We start from the raw sequence: 21192 nt of genomic DNA, 5'->3' as shown, positions 1-21192 counted from the left end.
CACTCTGGGCATCTAGGTTTGCCACCCCTGGCTGTGGTCAAGGCCCAGAATTGGGACACAGGAGGAGGGGGAGGCAGAATCTGAGATGAGTAAATACATTTGCCCTAAGTTTGAGAAATAAAAATTTTAGACAAATACATCTAAAAGAAACATATGACAACTATGGCAACTGCCGGGGGAGACATGCAACTACGTTAATGTGTACTTGGTGTGTTGGGAGAGGGGAGTGTAAAAGAGAAATACACAAAGTGTATCCTCTCTGAACTACCTCTCATCCACGCTGGTTGTCCCTGCTGCCATTCCTCTAGTTCTTTAAGCTCAACCCATTATAAGACCTTGCAGATTCCATCTCCTGAATAATTTGTGTATGGCCCTTCTTTATCCCTCCTATACCCACAGTCACAGTTCATACTCTCAGGACCCTTATTCTATTTGATTTCACTGCAGTCTCCTAACTGGTCCATCCTATGCAGGGTGTCCACTTTTTTTTTTTCCTCTGCTGCACATTGGAAGAATTAAGTTGTCTCGGGCCATACATTAAACAAAAACAACTAAGGAAAGCTAATTAGTAAAAAATAAAAAGGTCCATGCACACTTTCCTTGATGTCTTTATTATCTGACACCACAGATAAGCAAAAACTCCTCACAAAATCAGCATGTGATCCACAGGCCACAGATTGGACACTCCTGATCCAAAGCATCTCCACACAACTGTCACTGACCCACTGAAGATATACTTGGGCCCACATCGCTTCCCAGGTTAAAAATTTTCATTGGCTTCCCTTACTAAGGTTGTAAAGCTGTGCTGCGTTTGAGAATGAACTGAGGGGCATCTTAAAAACGACATACATTTGGTCCTTAACTTCACATATTTGTGTTTGATTGGTCGATGTGGGGCTCAGATGTCTATATTTTATCCCCAAGTCATTCCTTGCAGCTCAGGTTGAGAATCACAATGTACCAGGGAAGTTCCAAGCTACTTAGTTTTGCCTTAATGCCCCCCACAAATGCTGTCTCCACCACACCTATCAACATTCTCTCTAAATTCCAAGAAGGACATGCTCCTGGCAATGTCCCCTCCCTCACTTCATTCCCTGTGTTGTCATTACCTTTTTATTGCCTCCACTACTAATCTGTCTAAGCTCCATCTTCCTATACTGAAGCTGCCTGGGAAGTGTTCCATACAGTGGATAAAGACAGCTGACAAAGATAAACCTGGAAGAGGAGGTGGGATTTAGAATGGCAAGCAGCGAAGTGAGAAAGGCAGAAGAGGAAAATTCTTGTAAAACTGGAAAACCAGAAAGCACCTTTGAGCTAAAAACATGTTGGTGATCACAATTTGTGAAAGCTTCCTTTATAAAGGCTGCAAAGAAGAATCTAGAGGCCTGGCTAAATACACCAAAGGAAGTGAGCCAATTTATTCCCTGCCCAACAGTGGTGTCAGATTCATCTGTTAAACCGCAAACACTCTAGACAAAATAGATCCCAAAATACAAGTGATTGTTTCGTTATAATTGTAATACCCCTCCTGTTTCCATCTCCTGCTCCCATTCAGAACAATTAAAATGGAAAAAGAATTATGTGTTTTTCAGTTGCTAAATAATCTTTTTATTTCCCTTTGCTGATGTAGTTTTGATTATTTCAGAAACAGTAGTTCTCCACTGTGGTTTCAGCTGCTTACTTTAAATGATTCACACTGTGGGGCTCTCACTCTTTCCCTTGAGATTTTACTCAATAGTTGAATATATTTATCCATTCGTCATTTTCCTTCATATTAAGCCAAGATTTCTGTTTAATCTAATTAGTCTTCCTTCTTCACACAATTCTAAACAACCTCCGTCCTTACAAGAATATAGTTAAGTTATGCCCTTCATATATTTGCAGAAACATGTGCCTTCCACTAGCTGCCAGGAGAAACTGACAAGAGATATTCTTTAAGTTTTCCCAAGTGAGTCAGAGATTCCTATTCCAATTGCAAACCTCCTCCTCCCCACCCTCCACAAAAGCTTTTCCATTTGCTGACATGATGGAACAGAAGTGTTATTTCTGAGCATTTGCTGCTGCTGGATCAATGGTGTCTTCTCATTAAGAGTTTGCTTTTGATTTATAAGCACTGAAATGGGATGGGGTACACCTATACCAGAGGCACCTATGATGAGATCTAATTCACCGGGACTTTTGTGCTTTTACGAAACGAATATCAGGCTTCGATACCCATGATTACAAACTGTTTCTGTACAGATCCTTTCCAACATTCTCAGCAAATGAAACACTTGCCCGTACTTTCCCCTTCTTTTTATTTAAGATGTTCGTAGCTCCAAATGTCAGGCACACAGTGCAACAAAAACTATCCCCCAGCTGATTAATTATTCATTTTTCAGGAGCTGCTAATGTAAAGTGGCGCTAACAATTGAATACTTGAAGCACCCCCAGAAGACATAAAGAGCGGTAACATGCAAAGCTTTTTCTGCATAAATTTTAAAGGTTAAGAGCTATTAAACATCTTTGTTTGTCAAGAGATGTGACCCTTGAACTTATTTCTTCTAATGAATCTGCTCCCAATAAACTTTACTAACAAAGCAAAGTGATCAAAGCGGGTAGACAAACTCATCTCTTTCCTTTAACTAATTTCACCAGGTGAAAACAAGGGCTTCCACTGATATTGTCTGAGGCTGCTTTCTCGCTATAAAGGCACAGTTGAACAGTTGTGACAGAACGTGTGGCCCATAAATCCCCAAATATTTATCAAATAGCCCTTTCAGAAAACATTTGCTGAACTCTCTTCATAAAAAATGCAAACTATGTAAGTTTTTCAGAATATTCACCCTAAGTAGGGCTTTAACTGATGAATGAGGTCAGATAATTAAGTTTGAGAACTCTAATAACAGGATAATCACCCTAAGTAGGGCTATAATTGATATATGAGGTCAGACAATTAAGTTTGAGAACTCATTCTAGAAAAAGTGCTACTTACCTCATTGCTGAATATCACTATGGTCACTTTTGAAATGCTCTCCTTCGGAAGAGATGTACCTATACCAGTGCTTAGTCCTCCCTTCAAAGCAATTTTGGAACTCTTTTTCTGGAATGGCCATCAGAACTGTCATCATCCTAAAGTGTGACAATTAAGTTTGTGAACCCATCCTAGAAAAAGTGCTTTGAGGGGTGAACTAGGGGCTGGCCTTGGTGCGTGGCTTCCCAAGGGAAACACTTCAAAGGTGATCACATTGATGTTCGGTAACGAAATATGCAGCACTTTTTCTAGGAAGAGTTGAACTTAACTGTTTGACTTGTGTATCCATGTGCTCATTTACTCTAAAAAGGACCTGCATTTAAACACAGGTTATCTAGAACATCTTCATTACAGCTCCAAAGGAGAGAGAACGTTAAAACAATAGTAGGTCTAACTTTGCTCCTTGAGCTGGAGCTGGTAGGTGCTTCATTTCGATGATAATGATCATGACATATTTTTAGTTATTTTTGCCTGTCTTACAGCCCCCCTAAAAAGGCGCTGAAGGTAAAATGTCTTTGTATGTGATTCTGCCATCCAGGCTTCAGCTAGAACAATGGTTCTCAACCTTCCTAGCAACCATTTTATGACCCTCAACCATAAAATTATTGTTGTTGATTTCATAACTGTAATTTTACTACTATTATGAATCGTAATGTAAATATCTGATATGCAGGATGGTCTTAGGCAATCCCTGTGAAAGGGTCATTCGACCTCCAAAGGTTGGGGGGTTCTCAATCCCCACAGGTTGAGAACCACTGAGCTAGGTTTGAGAACCACTGAGCTAGGTTCTAATCTTCACTGCACCTGAGCTTATGTATGTGGCTTAGTTATGAGGAGGAGGCTGGACTCTGGCTGGGATGCCAAGGTGGTTTTGCTTCAAAACCTGGCTCATCGGGCCAGGCGTGGTGGCTTATGTGTATCATCCCAGCACTTGGGAGGCTGAGGCAGTTGGATTGCCTGAGCTCACAGGTTCCAGACTAGCCTGACCCAGAGTGAGACCCCCGTCTAAAAAATAGCCAGGTGTTGTGGCAGGCTCCTATAGTCCCAGCTACTAAGGAGGCTGAGGCAAGAGAATCTCTTGAACCCAAGAGTTTAAGGTTGCTATGAGCTAAGACCCCACAGCACTCTACCAAGTGTGACCAAGTGAGACTGTCTCAACAAAAAACAAAAAAACAAAACAAACAAACAAAAAAACCTGGCTCATAACCTGTGTATAGCTGCACCAGGTGTGGACTGGCTGGGCAGTTCTCTCTCCATGGAGTTCTTTCCTTATGGTAGCTGGGCATCTTGCTATAATGACTCAAGATGCCAGAGAGTGAAATTAGAAGTTTCCAGATTTCTGAAGTGCGAGGCCCAGAGCTGATAGAGCATCACTCTGGACCATTCTATTATTGGTCAAAGCAGGCCAAGGGACCAGTTCACATTCAAGGGGAGGGGAAGCTGCACCTCAATGAGAGGAATGCAAACTATTTCGGCCATGATTCCCAATGAACTACATCCTGACAATAAGAATAATGACATCACGGCTGCAATGGTAAAATCTTGAAAGGAGACCTTACTGCTGACGATGTAGAATCAAATCAACAGATAAAAGCAACATGGAAAGCTAATAAAATGACAATCATTTTACAATAAAACACTACGCTAAAACACAGGACTTAAAATCATCTGAATTGATAGGTTTTTAAAATTTGAAATTAGGCAGAAACCACTCTAAAAGTCATCCAAAGCTTCTCAATTCTTGCACAGTGCTCAAGCTGTGAATGCCATGCAGCTTTTCTTCCATGAGTCCAAGTCCTCGTGACCGTTAGTGAGGGCCCTGATGACCCTTATGCCCAGGGCACCACTTCAGCCCTCTGCAAATGGCTCTGGCTGCTATTCACAGTGAGCTCTTGTCCCTGCTCTTTTTAGCTATTCTGACTCTTCCTTGGACAAGGACTGAAGAGAGCAGAAGTTCTAGGTTCTTCCCCAGTACCTACTTACCTTTTTGCTCTAGGCAGATCACCTGTTCTTACCCTTGGTTTCTGTTATCTAAGAAGTAGGGATGACGAAAGGTATACTGCCTACTCAAAGTCTCAGAAACAAAGAAGGTTCAGGAGATAAAGTGTTTAAGTAATTATTCAAGGGAAAGTAATCCGCAAGCACTGTTATAAGATACAATTGATTTTATTGTTAAAATAAAATAACATATGAACAAATTAAATTTATATGCTATAAGATATAATTATAAGAGTGGCTAACATTTATTTATTGCTTACTATGTTCAAAGCAGAGTCCTAAGCACCTTACATTGATTAACTCATTTTAATCTTCACAGCAACCCTGTAATACTCCAGACAACAAAACTGAGACTTGAAGAAATAAGGCAATTTGTCTCTGGTTTTCTGGACATTAAATAGGACTCTGATTTATCTTTCTCAATTTTCCCAACTGATTTTAAGAGCTTGTGAAAGATCTATCATACTTCCATTAAAATTTCTCCCTTCTAAACCCCATAGAACTTAGAAGGGCAGAATTTACCTCTCCTAACCTCTGCCCCAACATTGTGTTCCAAAGCTTTTCTTAAGTAACATCCATGGTTCTCCACTAGAGATGATTTTGCACCCAGGATACAATCAGCAATATCTGGGGATAATTTGGTTTTCATGATTAGTAAATAGGGTGCTTCAGGGGAGAAGCCAGGGTGCTGCTACTCATCACAGAACTCGGAAAAGCTCCACATGACATAGAATTATATAGCCCCAAATGCCAAGAGTGGCCAGTTTAAGAAACCGCGGGCTACCATGGTGACACAAACATGTCAGGGAGAGAGTTCACTATAGGAGTCCAGCACATAAGTTATAATATAAGTCTGCAATATGGTTGGGCTTTTTAAAAGTTTTTGTTGTTGTTGTCACTGCTGTAAGATATACAAGGGCTGTGCTGAAAGTACCTGACCATCTAATATGAAAAATAGAGACATACATGGCCAGATGTTTTCTGGACAGCTGTCATATACTGCTAAATTCCTGCATCTGAAAATCATCTCAAGAGGTGAAAATACTAGGTAGCTGATTTCACCTACATTAGGGGTATATGTGTCTATATAAATAAACATTTTTTTTTTTTTTTTTTTGGTTTTTGGCCAGGGCTAGGTTTGAACCCGCCACTTCTGGCATATGGGACCAGCGTCCTACTCGTTGAGCCACAGGCGCAGCCCTAAATACACACATTATATATATACATATTGTGATGAAAACTGAGCCTCACAGGAATTCACATTCAGGATCTCATTTAAACCTCACAGGAACCTGCGACAGCTATCAGCATTCCCAACCGGTAGGAAGAAGAGAGAAAACTGCTCCTGGTAAGCAGAAGAACCAGCATTTAAGCTTAATTTGATTGCTAACATCATGTACTATTTTAGAGAAACATTTAAGTTATGGTTTAATAATAATTTTATATGTTATCTTGCATTCCCATTGGGCTTAAAACTAAATCCAAAAATGTTAAATCACATCAACAATAAAAGCTTTTGGTTTTCCTTAAAGGGAAGAGGTTTACCAGGAAAGGTTTTATTAAAAAGCTTTCATCTACATAGGGAATACAACCCAGAGATCACTTAGGAATTCTATTCCTTTAATTTTGACTAAATGGAAGCATATAGAGAAAATATCTATTAAAGTTCCTTTATTCCCCACAATTCAATGTTGGCCATCACCCTCCAATTACAGCCTTGCTTTATCAACGTACCTGCCTTAGCTCTCTCCAGCTATGGATATTGATGAAGGGAAGTACAGTCTTAATTATAGGTTTCCCATATAAAACTGTCATCTGCTTTAAAAGAAAAACAAAACTGGCCAGAGATGAAAAGCTGAAAGCAGGCATTTGTGTTTGTGCTAATGGAAGGCATTTAGTGTTCCAAGTCCATATTGGCTGGTACAAATGAAATTTCAGTTGTTTAGACAATGAGTTATAACTTAATCAGGAGGTGTACCAAACCTTCAATGTGATGTCTGTGATTAAAAAAAAAATGTTTTTTTTTTTTTGCTCTAGCGGAGACATTAGTACCCAACTCAAGTTCATGAATACATATCCCAAGAACATATCTATTTCCCTACATGTTTGCCTAAAATCTGGCCATCCAGCTATCCAAACTCCTTACAAGACCACCACGGCCTGGTGTTCTGACCCCTCCTCCTATCTCCCTGTCTCTCCTCTCTTGCCATGCTTCAAAGTCTCTGACCCACCTGCCTGGGTGCTTCAAACTCCATAGGTTCCTGGCTGCCCCTTTCCGTCATTCGCTCAGCATTGTGTCTCCCTCAGCAACTGGGCTTGCAGTGAAACGCCAGAGTGTCCTTTCTCCTTTCCTAACCCTCTCCTGTACTCTCCTATGGCACAGCCCTGTTCCACAGTCTTTGTAGCACTGACCACTCTCTGAAGTCATGTTTTTCATTCACTTCCTGCCTGTAACCAGGCCTGAGCCTCTCTTCCTTCTACCATGCCCCAAGTAGAACACAAATTCTGTGATACCAGGAACCTGGATCTGTCTTGTTGGGGACACACAGGAGACATTTACTAAAATAAATACTATGTTATTACTTTCAAGAGTTGGGATTTACACTTGCTTTTAATAGATAAATATAGATATTTAAAAGGTAAATATACATATTAGAGGTGTTTTCTTTATATCAACCTGAATGACTTTTTAGTAATAAACAATACCATTTTTATTTCTCTCTTTCCTTTAAATGCATCTTAAACATTTATTTAAGGACTCTGAAAACTGTCACTTAGAAAAAAATTTATTTAACATGCACAAAAGGAAAGCTCAGAAAGCAAAAACTACTGGAACATATTTAGCTTAGTAGATTTGTTATACTTTCTGTACTTTTTGCTCAAATGAATGTATTAAGTGACTTTTCTTAAACTGAAGGTATAAGTACTGAGCATATTTTAATGTCAGATTTAATGCCTACAGTTATTGTAAATGACTGCCACAGTACTACGGTGTTATTTTTGCAAAACCTATATACAATGGAGTGAATTTAAATACTTTTGTCAGAGAACAAACTAAACTGAAATATTTTTTATCGTAAGGAATTAAACTTCATTCACAATTTTATTTATTTATTTATTTATTTTTTTTTTATTGTTAAAAGAGGTATTTTCTTTTTTTTTTTTTTTTTTTTTTTATTGTTGGGGATTCATTGAGGGTACAATAAGCCAGTTACACTGATTGCAATTGTTAGGTAAAGTCCCTCTTGCAATCATGTCTTGCCCCCATAAAATGTGACACACACTAAGGCCCCACCCTCCTCCCTCCATCCCTCTTTCTGCTTCCCCCCCCATAACCTTAATTGTCATTAATTGTCCTCATATCAAGATTGAGTACATAGGATTCATGCTTCTCCATTTTTGTGATGCTTTACTAAGAATATTTTAAACTGATTTTAAATGCTACGATATTAAGAGATATTAACAAAAAGATAATTGTAAATAAAACTTCCTGAACTTGACAATCAAGAAGGGGAATTATGAGAATATATTTAGATATATTTTAGGAGAATAAAAATAATGCTATGTTAAAAACAAGAGGTTACTTGGAAGGTATTCAATACACCGTAAAGTCCCTTTTCAGCCTGGTTTTCTCTTTTGCTCCAGATAACAATGTGTTGGTAGTTCAGGTTTTAAGAGAATGAATCTTCACAAAAGTCAATTGGCCTCCTTTTTTGTAGGTGTCAGACAATGTAGTCTTCTTAACCTCCTCCTGATCCCCTGACATAACTTCTATGCAGGCTCTTAACAGATCTCAAGGCCACTCTAGCTCACCTCCCTCCAAAGCATTTTTCCACCACAGCCTCACTGATTTTTTAGAAATATATATCTCTTCCTATCACAGCTTAAAAGTAAGACAATGATTTATGCAATTCATAGAATAAAAAAACAGGGTCTTAAACAATGTCCATGAAACCTTGCCTGGTCTCCACGTACCACTTTAGCCTATTCAAAGACTCTCTCCTCCTCACTGTTTAGGATCCAGCCACATCTATTCTTTCAGTTCCCAGAATACACCAGATTATCCCTGTCTCAGAGTACAAGAGTATGCTCTAAGACCTTTATCCCTAAAAGCTCTTCTCATCAGGTATAGCTAACTCTTAGTATCCATCAGACAAAACCTCAAAAATCATTCCTTTAGAGCTATGCATGATATCAAATTTAATACACTATACACCTTAAAAAAATGAGTGTATGTAAAAACTGGTAAAACCAATACAACTTCCACAGCTTAGTTGATAGTACTGTGCTAATGTTGGATTCCTCATTTTGATAACGTACTATGATTATGTAATTTATTATTACGGTGGAAAACAGGATGAAAAGTACCTAAGAAATTCCTGTACAATTTCTGTAACTTCTTTTAAGAATAAAATCATTGCAAAATAAAGAAAAAAAGAAAACCACTCTCTCAGGAAAGCTTTTTATTACTCTTTAGAACAGATGAGGCACTTAGTGGCCTATTTTCTTCCCTTATAACACTTGTGACAGTAAGAAATATAAAATTTTAAAATTAATGTCAAATATTTGTCCATCCCACTAAAGTTTAAGCTTTTTAGAGGCAAGGATCATATCTTTTTTTCTCACCATTTCATCCCCAGTAGTTAAATCAACACTTGACAGAGGAAATGTATGCAATAAACATGTTTTAAAGGGATTATGAAATACATAAATGAGGTAATCAGTCAGTGTCCTTTGAAATTGGAATCACAAATATACATAAAGATACGTAAGGTATTTGCATTTTTAAAAGAGTCTGCTCAAATTATGAAGTTAATGGAATAATACAGGCCAAGGGAGATGTAAACATAGCTGCTTCTAATTTGGAAAAGATGAAGACTAAGGAGGGAAAAAGATGCATAGTAACAGCTAACATTTAGTGACCATTTAATCCTATTATTCAAAACTCTTTACAAGCAATTATTCACTTAATCCTTATGGTAACTATATCAAATATGTGCAATTTTTAATCTTCATTTCACAGATGAGAGAGACACAGAGATGTGTAACTTGCCCATGGTCCGAGGAATTACATAGGCATGGCAGATGCAGGAAGTGAACACCAACTACACTCCTGAGGTCATATTCTTAATGACTACTTCCTGCCTAGAGAGGAAGTCTGAGAAGATGGCTTACAAGCATCCTAAAACAAAAGGCTCTGCTTTCTGAAGACAGATTACAAGCTGGTGTGTGATCACACTTTTAACAAATCATTGTATTCTCACTGCTTTACACCAAGCTTTTCACACCACAGGTACACATACGCATGCAACAGTTTGGTGAAGCAGATGAAGCAGAAAAGAAACCACAAAAACATCTGTCAGTGAATTAATTCTAACGTGGCTTTTCCATCCAATCACCAGAACTTTATTCTTTGACTCATCATTTCCATTTGTACCATGGAAACAAATCCACGTGGGCAGGAAGAGGTGGAGCTTGCAAACAAATCAAGGTTGTTTTAAAGGAGTCAAGTAAATAGTAGCTGAATGGGGCAAATTAAAGAAGTTAAGAATGTGAAGGGGAATTAGGAAGTCATAGAACAGTGAAATCAAATACCACTGACTATTACAAATAGTAAGAACTAACTCAAATGTTTTAGAGAATGCTCCATCCTTCAAGCTTAGGGCTTCATTACAAACGGAGATCAGAGATGACAAATATGTTTTGGAATCAAAAACAAAAGCAAGTCCTACTACATTTAATGAAATGCTTTGAAGTATACACATGTGTTGATTTTGTGACATATTCTTAACCTTACTAGGTAGCAACAGCTCTACTGGGAGCAATTAATTCAGAAAGCCACAGAAAGTCCACAATGGGGCTAAATGCTCAGCAAAATAGCTAGAATATTTTCCTTGCTGCAGACAGCTGGGCCTTGCTAATTTAGCTACTTTAAAGTGAGGGGAGGAAGAAGGAGGAAAAAGCAAAGGTTTTTACTTTGCCACACCTCTGTCAATTCAGAGAACAGGAAAACAACAAAGGCATTGATAAACCTGGGGAAGGAACAGGCTTATCTCTGCTCTCCAACATGAGCACATCGTATTCAAACTGACCTGAAGAAACCAACATATGTTACTTTCAGGTTGCCTACACCAAAGGGACTCCAACCAAAAGACTGGGAAAGCAGTAATTTACTTAAAAAAAATAGTTTTATTAAAATATAGTTCACATACCATACAGCACACCTAAATTCAATGTTGTTTGGTATGTTTCCACTGAACCAGTACCGGAAACTATAATGAAAACTCAAACAAAAACATTCACCCCGGGATTATACTAACATAATCTAAATTCATCTTTAATTTGTAAGCATGTTACTGCTGAATTCATCTCAGTCTGGCCACCAACTCATCAGAACTCACCTCAGTCAGACTTCCACCTCAACCAGGATTGACCACAGTCAGACCACAACCTAAACAGGATTGAACGCAGTCAGACCACAACCTAAACCAGAACTGACCTCAGTAAGACCACCACCTATACCAGGATAGACCTCAGTCAGATCACTACCTAAAGCAGGATTGACCTTAGTCAGACCAACACCTCAACCAGGATGTACCTCAGTCAGATCACCACCTCAACCAGGATAGACCCCAGTCAGACCACAACCTAAACCAGGATGGATTTCAGTCAGACCACCACCTAAACCAGAACTGACCTTACTCAGACCACCACCTCAACCAGGATGAACATCACTTAGAGTACCACCTAAACTAGGATAGACCTCAGTCAGACCATCAACTCAACCAGGATTGACCTCAGTCAGAACACTAAACTTAGCCAGGATGGACCTTAGTCAGACTACTACCTAAAATAGGATGGGCCTCAGTCAGACCACCACCTCAACCAGGACTGACCACAGTCAGACCACTACCTCAACCAGGATGGACCTCAGTCAGACTACCACCTAAAGCAGGATTGACCTTAATCAGAGCAACACCTCAACCAGGATGTACCGCAGACCACCTGACTAAGGTACAGGATTGACCTTAGTCAGACCACCACCTCGACCAGGATGGACCTCAGTCAGATCACCACCTAAACCATGATGGACCTCAGTCAGACCACCATCTAAAGCAGGATTGATCTTACTCAGACCAACACCTAACCAAAACTACCCCAGTCAGACCACTACCTAACTGAAAATGAACCTAGTGAGAATAAGATAGAGTCAGGCTAGGACAAACATGTTACATCTGGTCTGGTCAGTTTAGGTCCTGACTGATCTTCACCCCCATCTCCCATTCTTACTGTTTTATAAATTTAATTCCAATCCTAAAGATGCCTATTTTGAGTAATATAGGTGGATTGATTTAGGAGATTAATTTTTTTTTTTTTTTTAAGAGACAGAGTCTCACTTTATCACCCTCCGTAGAGTGCTGTGGTGTCACAGGTCACAGCAATCTCCAACTCCTGGGCTTAGGCAATTCTCTTGCCTCAGCCTCATGAGTAGCTGGCACTACAGGCGCCCACCACAATGCCCAGCTATTTTTTGTTGCCGTTTGGCCGGGGCTGGGTTTGAACCCACCACCCTTGGTATGTGGGGCCAGCACCCTACCCACTGAGCCACAGGCACTGCCCAGGAGATTACTTTTGAATTGGAATGTTGTAATAGATCACTGAGGTATACTGATTATTTATAATAGAGGTTTGTGTGGTCTTTCCTTTGAACTTTAATGTATAAAACTGTAATTCTGGAAATGGAAGAACACAACAGTCTTGAAGAGGCTACTCTCACTATTCTCTAGAATCCTGGCATTCTGAAAAAAAAAGTTTGGTGGACCTATTCCTGTCTCTGCATATTGGCTGACAGTGACAGGCGGCCAGACCCTCTTTATCCAGTAACATAACCAGAACTGACCTCAGTCAGACCACCACCTCACCTGAAACTGACCTCAGTCAGACCACCCTCTAAACCAAGGTTGACCCTAATCAGACTACCACCTCACCAGAACTGACCTATCAGACCACCACCCCACCAGAATGGACCTGTCAGACCACCACCTCACCAGAACTGATTCAATCAGACCACCACATATACCAGGACTGACCCCACTCAGACCACCACCTAACCATAATTGACCTTAGTCAGACTACTACCAACCCAGAATGGACTTTAGTCAGACAACTGCCTCAACCAAAATGGACCTCAGTCAGACCACCACCCAAACCAGCTGGTTTGCCCAGCTTGAGGTAGAGCCACTCATGGTACTCAAGAGACGTCCTGCTCTCCTCTTCCCTGAGATAACAAGCACGATCTCTATTGTGTATATGTGTATTCAAGAACCAATAAGGAAACTCATCTGCAGCATTTAAGACACAGGAATGAAAAGAAATAAGATACACACACACAACTAGCCTGTCAAGATAATAGTGGGGATATGCAAGGCATTTTAAATTGGCAATGGCAAAGACTATAATTTTCTCCTAAAGGGATAGTATTATGATTTTTCAAAATCCTTGAGAACCAAGGCTCACAAGAGCTCTCCTACTTAATGCAATGTCACACCTAGTAGTTTGCTATGATATTCCACACAGCAGATGGAACACTGACCCCTGGGCCTTTGGAGTTAATCATTTCGAAAGAGTGAGAGGTGGACATATTAATAATAGTAACTAGAGTAGCTTCTTTCCATTCCCCATCCCCACATAGTCTACTGTCTCAAAGGAGGCCAAACAACTTTTTAAATATACTTTAGAGTTCTCATGTAGTTCCGATAAACTACTACTAATTTTGAAACATAACTCTTCATCTCTTAGATCAGTACAAATAAGGTCAGATATGCTAAGGAAGGCAGAGGGACACAAACCACTGATCCAAGTAACAGAAGTCTAGAAAACATTATCTTTATATGATGGTGAAGAAATCAGACTTTTCCTTGGTTCTCCCTATATCTTTATTTTTTCTTTTCAGCATTTGAAAGAAAGGTACTAACACAATTGAATGAATGATAATTCTGGATCCTATTTTACCACCTGTTCTTTAAACATTTTTAGTGACTAAGTTTGTATCTCCAATTCCACCGTGTGCTTTCATGAACCACAAACACCGTCCAGTAGATTCCTAATGAACGTCCCTTCTTCTTTGAAAATGGCCCTTTAAAAATGTGACTGCATTTGTCTCTTTTGTTGGGAACTTTCAGTATATACTATTCAACGGTGTCAAATGAATCTATGAAAGGGAAAATAAACTGCATCAAGGCTGAGCAGACAAGGACAAAGCTAATCAAAATGGATTTGGCAAAATAGAAGCCTGTTCCTTCTTAAGCTGCAATGGAAAGGGTGAAAGGAAAAGGATTCTTTTTCAAGTGACATTTGGGTTTGAAAACTGATACCACCTAAGTATACAGCACGGTAAGGATCTTACTTTAACAAACTGCTAACATGGGCCCTTGTGATTTCTTTGGTGAGACTACACAGTGGGAATAAGAAATGTGATGAAGGAGAAAGAAAAGAAGAGAGAGAGAGAACTGACCCCCGTCAGACCGCCACCTGACGGTCATCTGCAGCATAGACTGTTTTATACCAGATAATTTAAAGAGTCCTTGTTTCTAAATACTTGACATCCATCTGCCACTTTCCAACACAGAATTAAGTAACTGTGTGTCTGCTCAACAGAACTTATCTGGAAGGTTACCTTGATGGATATACACTAACTTGTATACTTGTATATCCATGAAACTTCTCCCCCTCCCCCATATCTACTAACTATAAGGAAATCTCTAGCTGCAATGTGACATGAAAGTGGGTTCTCAGGGTCTCAATATACTTTGCCAAAAAATTAACTATGGTGAAACAACTTACTTTTGCATTCTAGCCAAAACAGAAATAATAAAACCATATGCTCAATTTCTCTTCCCTACACTAAATTTAGATTTCTACAGTACTTTAAAATAAGCTTTGACATAAATGGCTTTAAAATAACAAGAGCATCTTACATTTGGGTTTTTTCCCAGTTAATTCTTTGCTGGCATTACACTGGAAATTCCTTGGCTTCACCTTTAATTGACACTCCCAAGTGCTAATTGGGAGATGGTATACATTATTAGCCAGAGAATGTTATGCATGCTCCATATGTATCTTATTACTGTATTAACATTATTCCTTTCACGCCTAAAAAGATGGCTTTAGAAAACAGAGCCCCTATTTAAACGAAGCAATTGGTTGCTCAGGAGGGAATTCTTGTCAAAGTGCAATTAGTAGGAAGGGGCCAAGATGACACCAGATCCTTGTCTTCCCGACATCCTTAACAGGAATCAAATTTAATCTCACTGAAATAGTCAGTGGAGGGAAACGTTAATGACTGCCTATGTTACACAGTGTAATTGTACCTGGGGACACTCCAAGAAAATGGCCAACTCACATATGAACTAACCCCCCACCAAGGAACCTGACACTTCAGTGAGTATGAGCCAGAGACACATCTTTCCCAGCACTATTTCTCCTCAAAAGCCACAAGACAGATGAGAAAACAAACACAAAGGTAGACCTAATGATTTCCCAGTTACAAAGGAGATATGATCATCTCATTAATTGGTGAGCTAATTGACCACAATCGCAGTTTCATAAATTGCATCCAAAAATCTAAACTTTTGGTGTCTGTACTCCATAGAATTCTCTCACTTCCAGATCCTTCATCCAGCCACAAAGTTGTCAGTTCTGCTCGATTTGTTTGAATACTGTACTCAAAGACAGCTGTCGGAAACAGTACCTTAGAACAGCTGCTATGACAGCTACAAGGGGCTTGGAAGTTTAATTGGGCTCAATGTGACATTGTGCATTTTTCTAAACATAGAAATATCCACGAAACTAAAGAAATTTCGAATGGATCTAAACCATGTTTATTTATTGACACCAAACTGGTTAACCTCAGTTTCAGTTGTATCAGTGTTCTCATAATATCTTTGCCACCAGGCTGGTGAGAGGTATAAAAAAATAAAAATAAAAATAAACGGTAGGAGCCGTTAGAGGCACAAGAAAAGGGCATTAAGAGGGAGAGGAAATGGTGAGGAAGTCATGTCAATAATCTCTCTCAAAGGCTGGCTGGTAGCCAAGGAGGATCCCACAGTGTCTCAGGATTTACTTCCGAAGGAAATGTATTCAGCGGCCTGAGCCTGGTGCCAACTGCAAACAAAACCACTCATTACGGTCACGGCCCCCCAGAGAAGGGGAGAATGGCTTACTCTCAGCATCTGTGCGGAGGAGGAAAGCGAGGAGCAGCAGCAGCGGCCTGGCGACGAGCACCATCCTGCAGCTTGGCAGCAGCATGTGCGAGCAGCTTGGAAGCACTGCCTCTGACGCTGCAGCGAGGCTGTCGGGGCTGGAATCTCCACGGGAACACTCTCAGAGCCTGCAAAGGGAGAGGCAGAGAAAAGGAAAGACGCTTAGTTCTATCACTCTCTTTCCCCTGTTCCATCCCAGTCACCACAAGAGACACAATCCACTGACCCACTGTAAATTCACCATAAATTGCAACTGAAAGAAATGAACTCAGTTTGCAAAACGAAGGAGCCCTAGAATATCTGGGTTTGTGAAATGTGGGAGCACTCGCATTCCCATGTCCAGGCCATCCCCTATGCCAACCTCCCTGACTTTTACTCTCTGCTAGGCCACCTTTTGGGCGAAGCACTCTGAGATGAAGCTGTCGCTTCTTATGAAACATTACATGAATACATCAATGGAAAAAAGGCACACCAGTGCTATAAGAAAGATTTAAGAGAAGTTCCTGCATGCAAGATAAAAGTCTATTACTGACAGAATAATGGAAGCTGCTTTCTTGGCATGATGGAATGACAGGACTAATTCAACTTCTCCAGCTAAATGGTAGAGGTTAGAATTTTTTACAGTAGCATATTTGGCTTCTTCCCTGAAGACATATCAACACTCAAGTCTAGTTTGGCTTCAATAAGTCAAAACAATAGTTAGCATGTGCCGCTTTGATTTAACGGGATTTTTATAGGCCTCCTGGGCAAGGACTTAATTTCTCAATCTTCTCTGTAAAATGCAGAAGCCATGAAGTATTTTTAGAAAGCCTACTGTGTGCAAGACATCAAAGAGGGACACAGGGCAAGGTGTCTCAGGTACAAAGACCAGTCAGATTCTGTTTATTTTATTATTATTATTATTGAGTTTCCAGATTAGGAGAAAAAAATAAGACAGGTATACCAGATAACTAGTATGAGTTAAGTGATTTGCACCAGGAAGGAAAACCAAATAATGTCATAAAAGGAAGGATAAAGAGTGGTTACGTGGAAAAAGCAATCTCTCCCACTGGGCCCTGGGATATAAGCAGGATTTTCACAAGATGAAGGAAAGGTACTCTAAGAAATCCATGCGAAGGCAAGGCAGCGGGAAAGGAACTTTGCGGAAGAGGAGTTGCCTGGTTTGGTGGGGGCAGGGCTTCCCCAAGGTCATGTCAGCAGGCATCAGACCCCCCAAAGGCTTGTTAAAACAGATAGTTGGCACCATCTTGGGGTTCATGGTTCAGTAGTTCTGCGCAAGAGGAGCTTTGCCCAACAGAGACTACCTTTTGAGAGCCATTGGGTTGGAGTGACATCTCTATTAGGAAGCCAGAAGATCAGGGAAAAGAAAATGGTTCAGACTTAAAATTAAAAAAAAAAAAAAATAGGTCACAAAGTGTCTTGGCTGGCAAGCTAAGTCAAATGGGCTTTATTCAGCAAACTATAAAAACAAGCTATTTAATGTTTTGGAAAGAGGAACAACATGGAACTAGGCTTGGAAAACGTAACTGACATCTGAATGATTTAGAGAATGCTACTAGGACAGAGAAAGAAGTGCGGGGAGAAGTAATGTAAGACTTAATAGTGACGGTGGTCCTGGTGGGAAAGAGGGAAACAACGATCAGGCAGGCTCTAAGCAATAATCTGAAGTCGGATTCTTCAGGTGATACATAATTTTTCCAATAGAACCTTCAATAAATCTAGCACAGCCTCTTTCTTATACAGAGTACTCTTAATAAAATAAGAGAGTACATCACATACTTTGCCTCCACTATCACTGCAAGAAAAGCTTGAGAATGACTGTCAGAATTCACCTGCAAAATGAAACCGCATACCTTTATTTTTTTATTGGAATATTTGAAACACATACAAAATTCTTACCAGGTAATACTAGTGATACCCAGAAATAACCTAATCCACTAAAATAACTTGAATTTTTGAAAGAATTGTAAGGCAGATACTCCAGTGTTTCTTTTCTGAAACTGAGCTTCAGTGCAGAACAAAAAACTTTTTTAAAGATATTATCTTTTTCATTACTATGCAGGAGAGGCTGAACGCAGGAATGATAAAACTAAAAGGAAAGGGAGGAATTATTCTAATTACCAGTCTACTAGATAGCCTCTTTTTATTCTTTAAACAGATTTGTGGGTGGCATGAAGAAGCAACGTGTACACTGAAACACATCTTCCTGAATCCAAAAGCTAGCCAGCTGCTCCAAATCAGCTATTGTTATCAATCACATCCGAACAAACAACTTATCAAGCAGTTCACAGCTATCAAGTGTTAAAAATCTCAAAACGGCATGGGAGAAGTGCTAAAGGACTCAGCCCCACCCCTCCTCCTGCTCTCGCCACTCCCAGCCTCATGCCAGCATTTCAAATGACAGCAAAGTCCAGGAGACATCAGTCCTGTCGGACTCAATTTGTGTCTGTGCAAGCGTATCAGAGCCAACTGCTACATAATGACTTCGTGTGATCACAGAGATAGAATCCTATGAATGCTTGCTCAGAGAAGAAGCCATGTGGCTTTTCCTCCAACTCGGCTGAAGTGCAAAAGAAGACCAAATTTTTCCAAATGAACCTTCAAATGTTACTTCCAGACTTGAAACTATGATAAGATCTAGCACCCTAGAAATGAATGCAGATACTGACATACATATTTATACTTAAACGGGCTATGCCTGGGCCAAGATGTGACAAAAGGAGACCAGAGGTGTGAAGATAAAACCTATTTGAGATGTTCATTCCAGCCAATCTCCCCTCCTTATCTTTTTTAATACACAAAAACAGTACCAAAAGGAAAATGCTGACTGCATATCAGTAAGGAGGAATTTAAATTTAGAAACAGAAATGGCAAAGAGGTTTTTAAGGAACTATGTAAAGCAAAAATAATGAGGACAAATGAATATTCAAGGACAAAATGTAAGTATTTTTAATTAGCTTATAATAAGGATCGCAATGCAAGAAATAGAGGTTCCGAGATATTAAAGTACCAGGCATTAGTTTGCATCACAAATTATTCTGCATTTGTCCAAAAGCCTTCAGCAGAGGCCAACCCTTTTTTATATTCTTTGTCCTTTGCATCTTTCATTAACAGAGACAAGGAGATAAAACTTAACCATCTATACGTTTAAAATAAAATACGGAAAAAAATTTTAAACCCCCTTGATTCTTCTTTTTAATACCATAAAGATCTTATGAAACAATAATTTTGTTGATTCCCAATTAACTAAATATTTGCTTTTGTGTTTAACATGTATATGCGTGGTTAGAGAAATTAACAGTTCAGAAGGCCATGCAACTCGTTTAATATAATTTGAAATGGAACAACAGAGAGCACTTGCTTATAAGCCTTAACAAATCACTGCTTCAAGTGATCACATAAGCTGACACCTATCCAACCCTTTTTCTTCAATTTAACAGTGTAATGCTTTTCTGTAATAAGTATATTCATATTCGAACTAATGTGAATGCCGATGGATATATTATTTTTTCCACCTTTTTGTACTACGGATATGTGTTTCTATAGACTATATTAATGTAAGAAAACAAAAAAAGATAAACTGGGGCTTTTGTTCTTTCCTAAGAAGTCCTTAGAGAAATGGCTGATGGTAAGTTTTGTGTAGGAAATGTAGAAAATAAGTCTGGAATATCCTGTCATAGCAGGAAGCAAGGAAGCTTTCAGTTAACAACAAGGCTATATTCAAAAAAAGGATCTGAGATGCTGAGGTGCCCATCAGCGAAATGCAGGAAAATCTGAGGGACTAAAGGAGTAACAGTGGCCATGAACTGACGCGCATGACATCACAATCCATGTGATTCTGAGTTCACATGGGTCACGAGTCACTCTAGGAAGAGGACAGAGAACCAAACCATGATTCTAAAACCAGGGAGAGGAAGGGAAAGAATTAAGCATTAAAAAAAAAAAAATTTTCCCCATAGAACTAAAAAAGAAACCAAAACACCACTGTTATCACTAGAAAATGAGGTATTGTTTATCTCCCAACATTTTTCTTCTTCCTGTCATATAGCAAACCCATCTTCTCAAGTCTAGACACCTCAGAAGCAGAAATGTCATAATGGTGTTTCACCTGAGCGTACATCCATGTACATTAAGTGGGGGGGGGGGTATGGGGTGATAAGGGGGAAGTCCCCAAATGCTGTGACTTCCTTTTATCTATCTCCCCAAACCAGGCCTCTACAAATGGACTAGAAGTGGTTTCCAATTATTTATGAGAAGGATCCATTTGTACAAAAGATTGTACCAGCAAGCTCCAATTTATAAAACAGACAAAAGCAGGGCTGCTCTGGATGAAGCTAGAGGGAGGGTGAGCCCAGGAGCCTGCAGCAAGTCTGGCGGAGGCTTCTGAGGACACCCTGGAAATTCCCTATGTCCTCAGCATATAGTTACAACATAAATACACTAAAAGAAAAGAGAAAACCAAAACAAACTCTCAACATTTCACTTTATCAAGTGGATTTTCAGGGAGAGGGCATCCTCCCTAAATATTTATTTTACCACAGTAGAGGACAACAATCTATCGCCATTGCTCTCCGATTTCACTTTCTTCAGTGTATAAATGTTTTGTATCTGCACTAATTAATAACAGGCCATTTCACACTTAATCTTAGCCTAAAGGCCCAGAAGCCATATAACAAGACCATTTCAAACATAGCTAGTGCAACTGAGGAGGGAAACATTTTATTTTGTCTAAGTTTAATTTAAATTTAAGCACTACTGGCTACCCCATTATACAGCACAGACAACAGCTGCATGTTTTAACAGCACTGAACAGAAAGAAGGGTCTGTGTTTTCTGAATTGGAGACGGAAACAATAAGGTGGGAATTCCAACTCCTTCTAGTCCTCAGCTTTCTACTAATCAGACCCTAACGATTCACTGT

General features: G+C 39.6%; 1 protein-coding gene across 29 annotated transcripts in view; it reads right to left on the bottom strand.

The window, feature by feature from the left end:
- PTPRD (protein tyrosine phosphatase receptor type D) overlaps positions 1-21192 on the bottom strand; it is a 2247062-nt gene that overhangs the window by 397130 nt on the left and 1828740 nt on the right. For all 29 annotated transcript variants that reach the window (XM_053572732.1, XM_053572883.1, XM_053572736.1 and 26 more), the window contains one exon: positions 16234-16400. In XM_053572732.1, coding sequence (XP_053428707.1) covers positions 16234-16318 — 85 coding nt within the window. In that variant the 5' untranslated portion in view covers positions 16319-16400. The remainder of the gene's footprint in view (positions 1-16233; positions 16401-21192) is intronic.

Source organism: Nycticebus coucang, chromosome 2 (assembly GCF_027406575.1).
Source record: "Nycticebus coucang isolate mNycCou1 chromosome 2, mNycCou1.pri, whole genome shotgun sequence".
Lineage (NCBI taxonomy): Eukaryota > Metazoa > Chordata > Mammalia > Primates > Lorisidae > Nycticebus > Nycticebus coucang.
The sequence above is the reverse complement of the archived record's forward strand: the minus strand, read 5'-3'. Positions and strand labels throughout refer to the sequence as shown.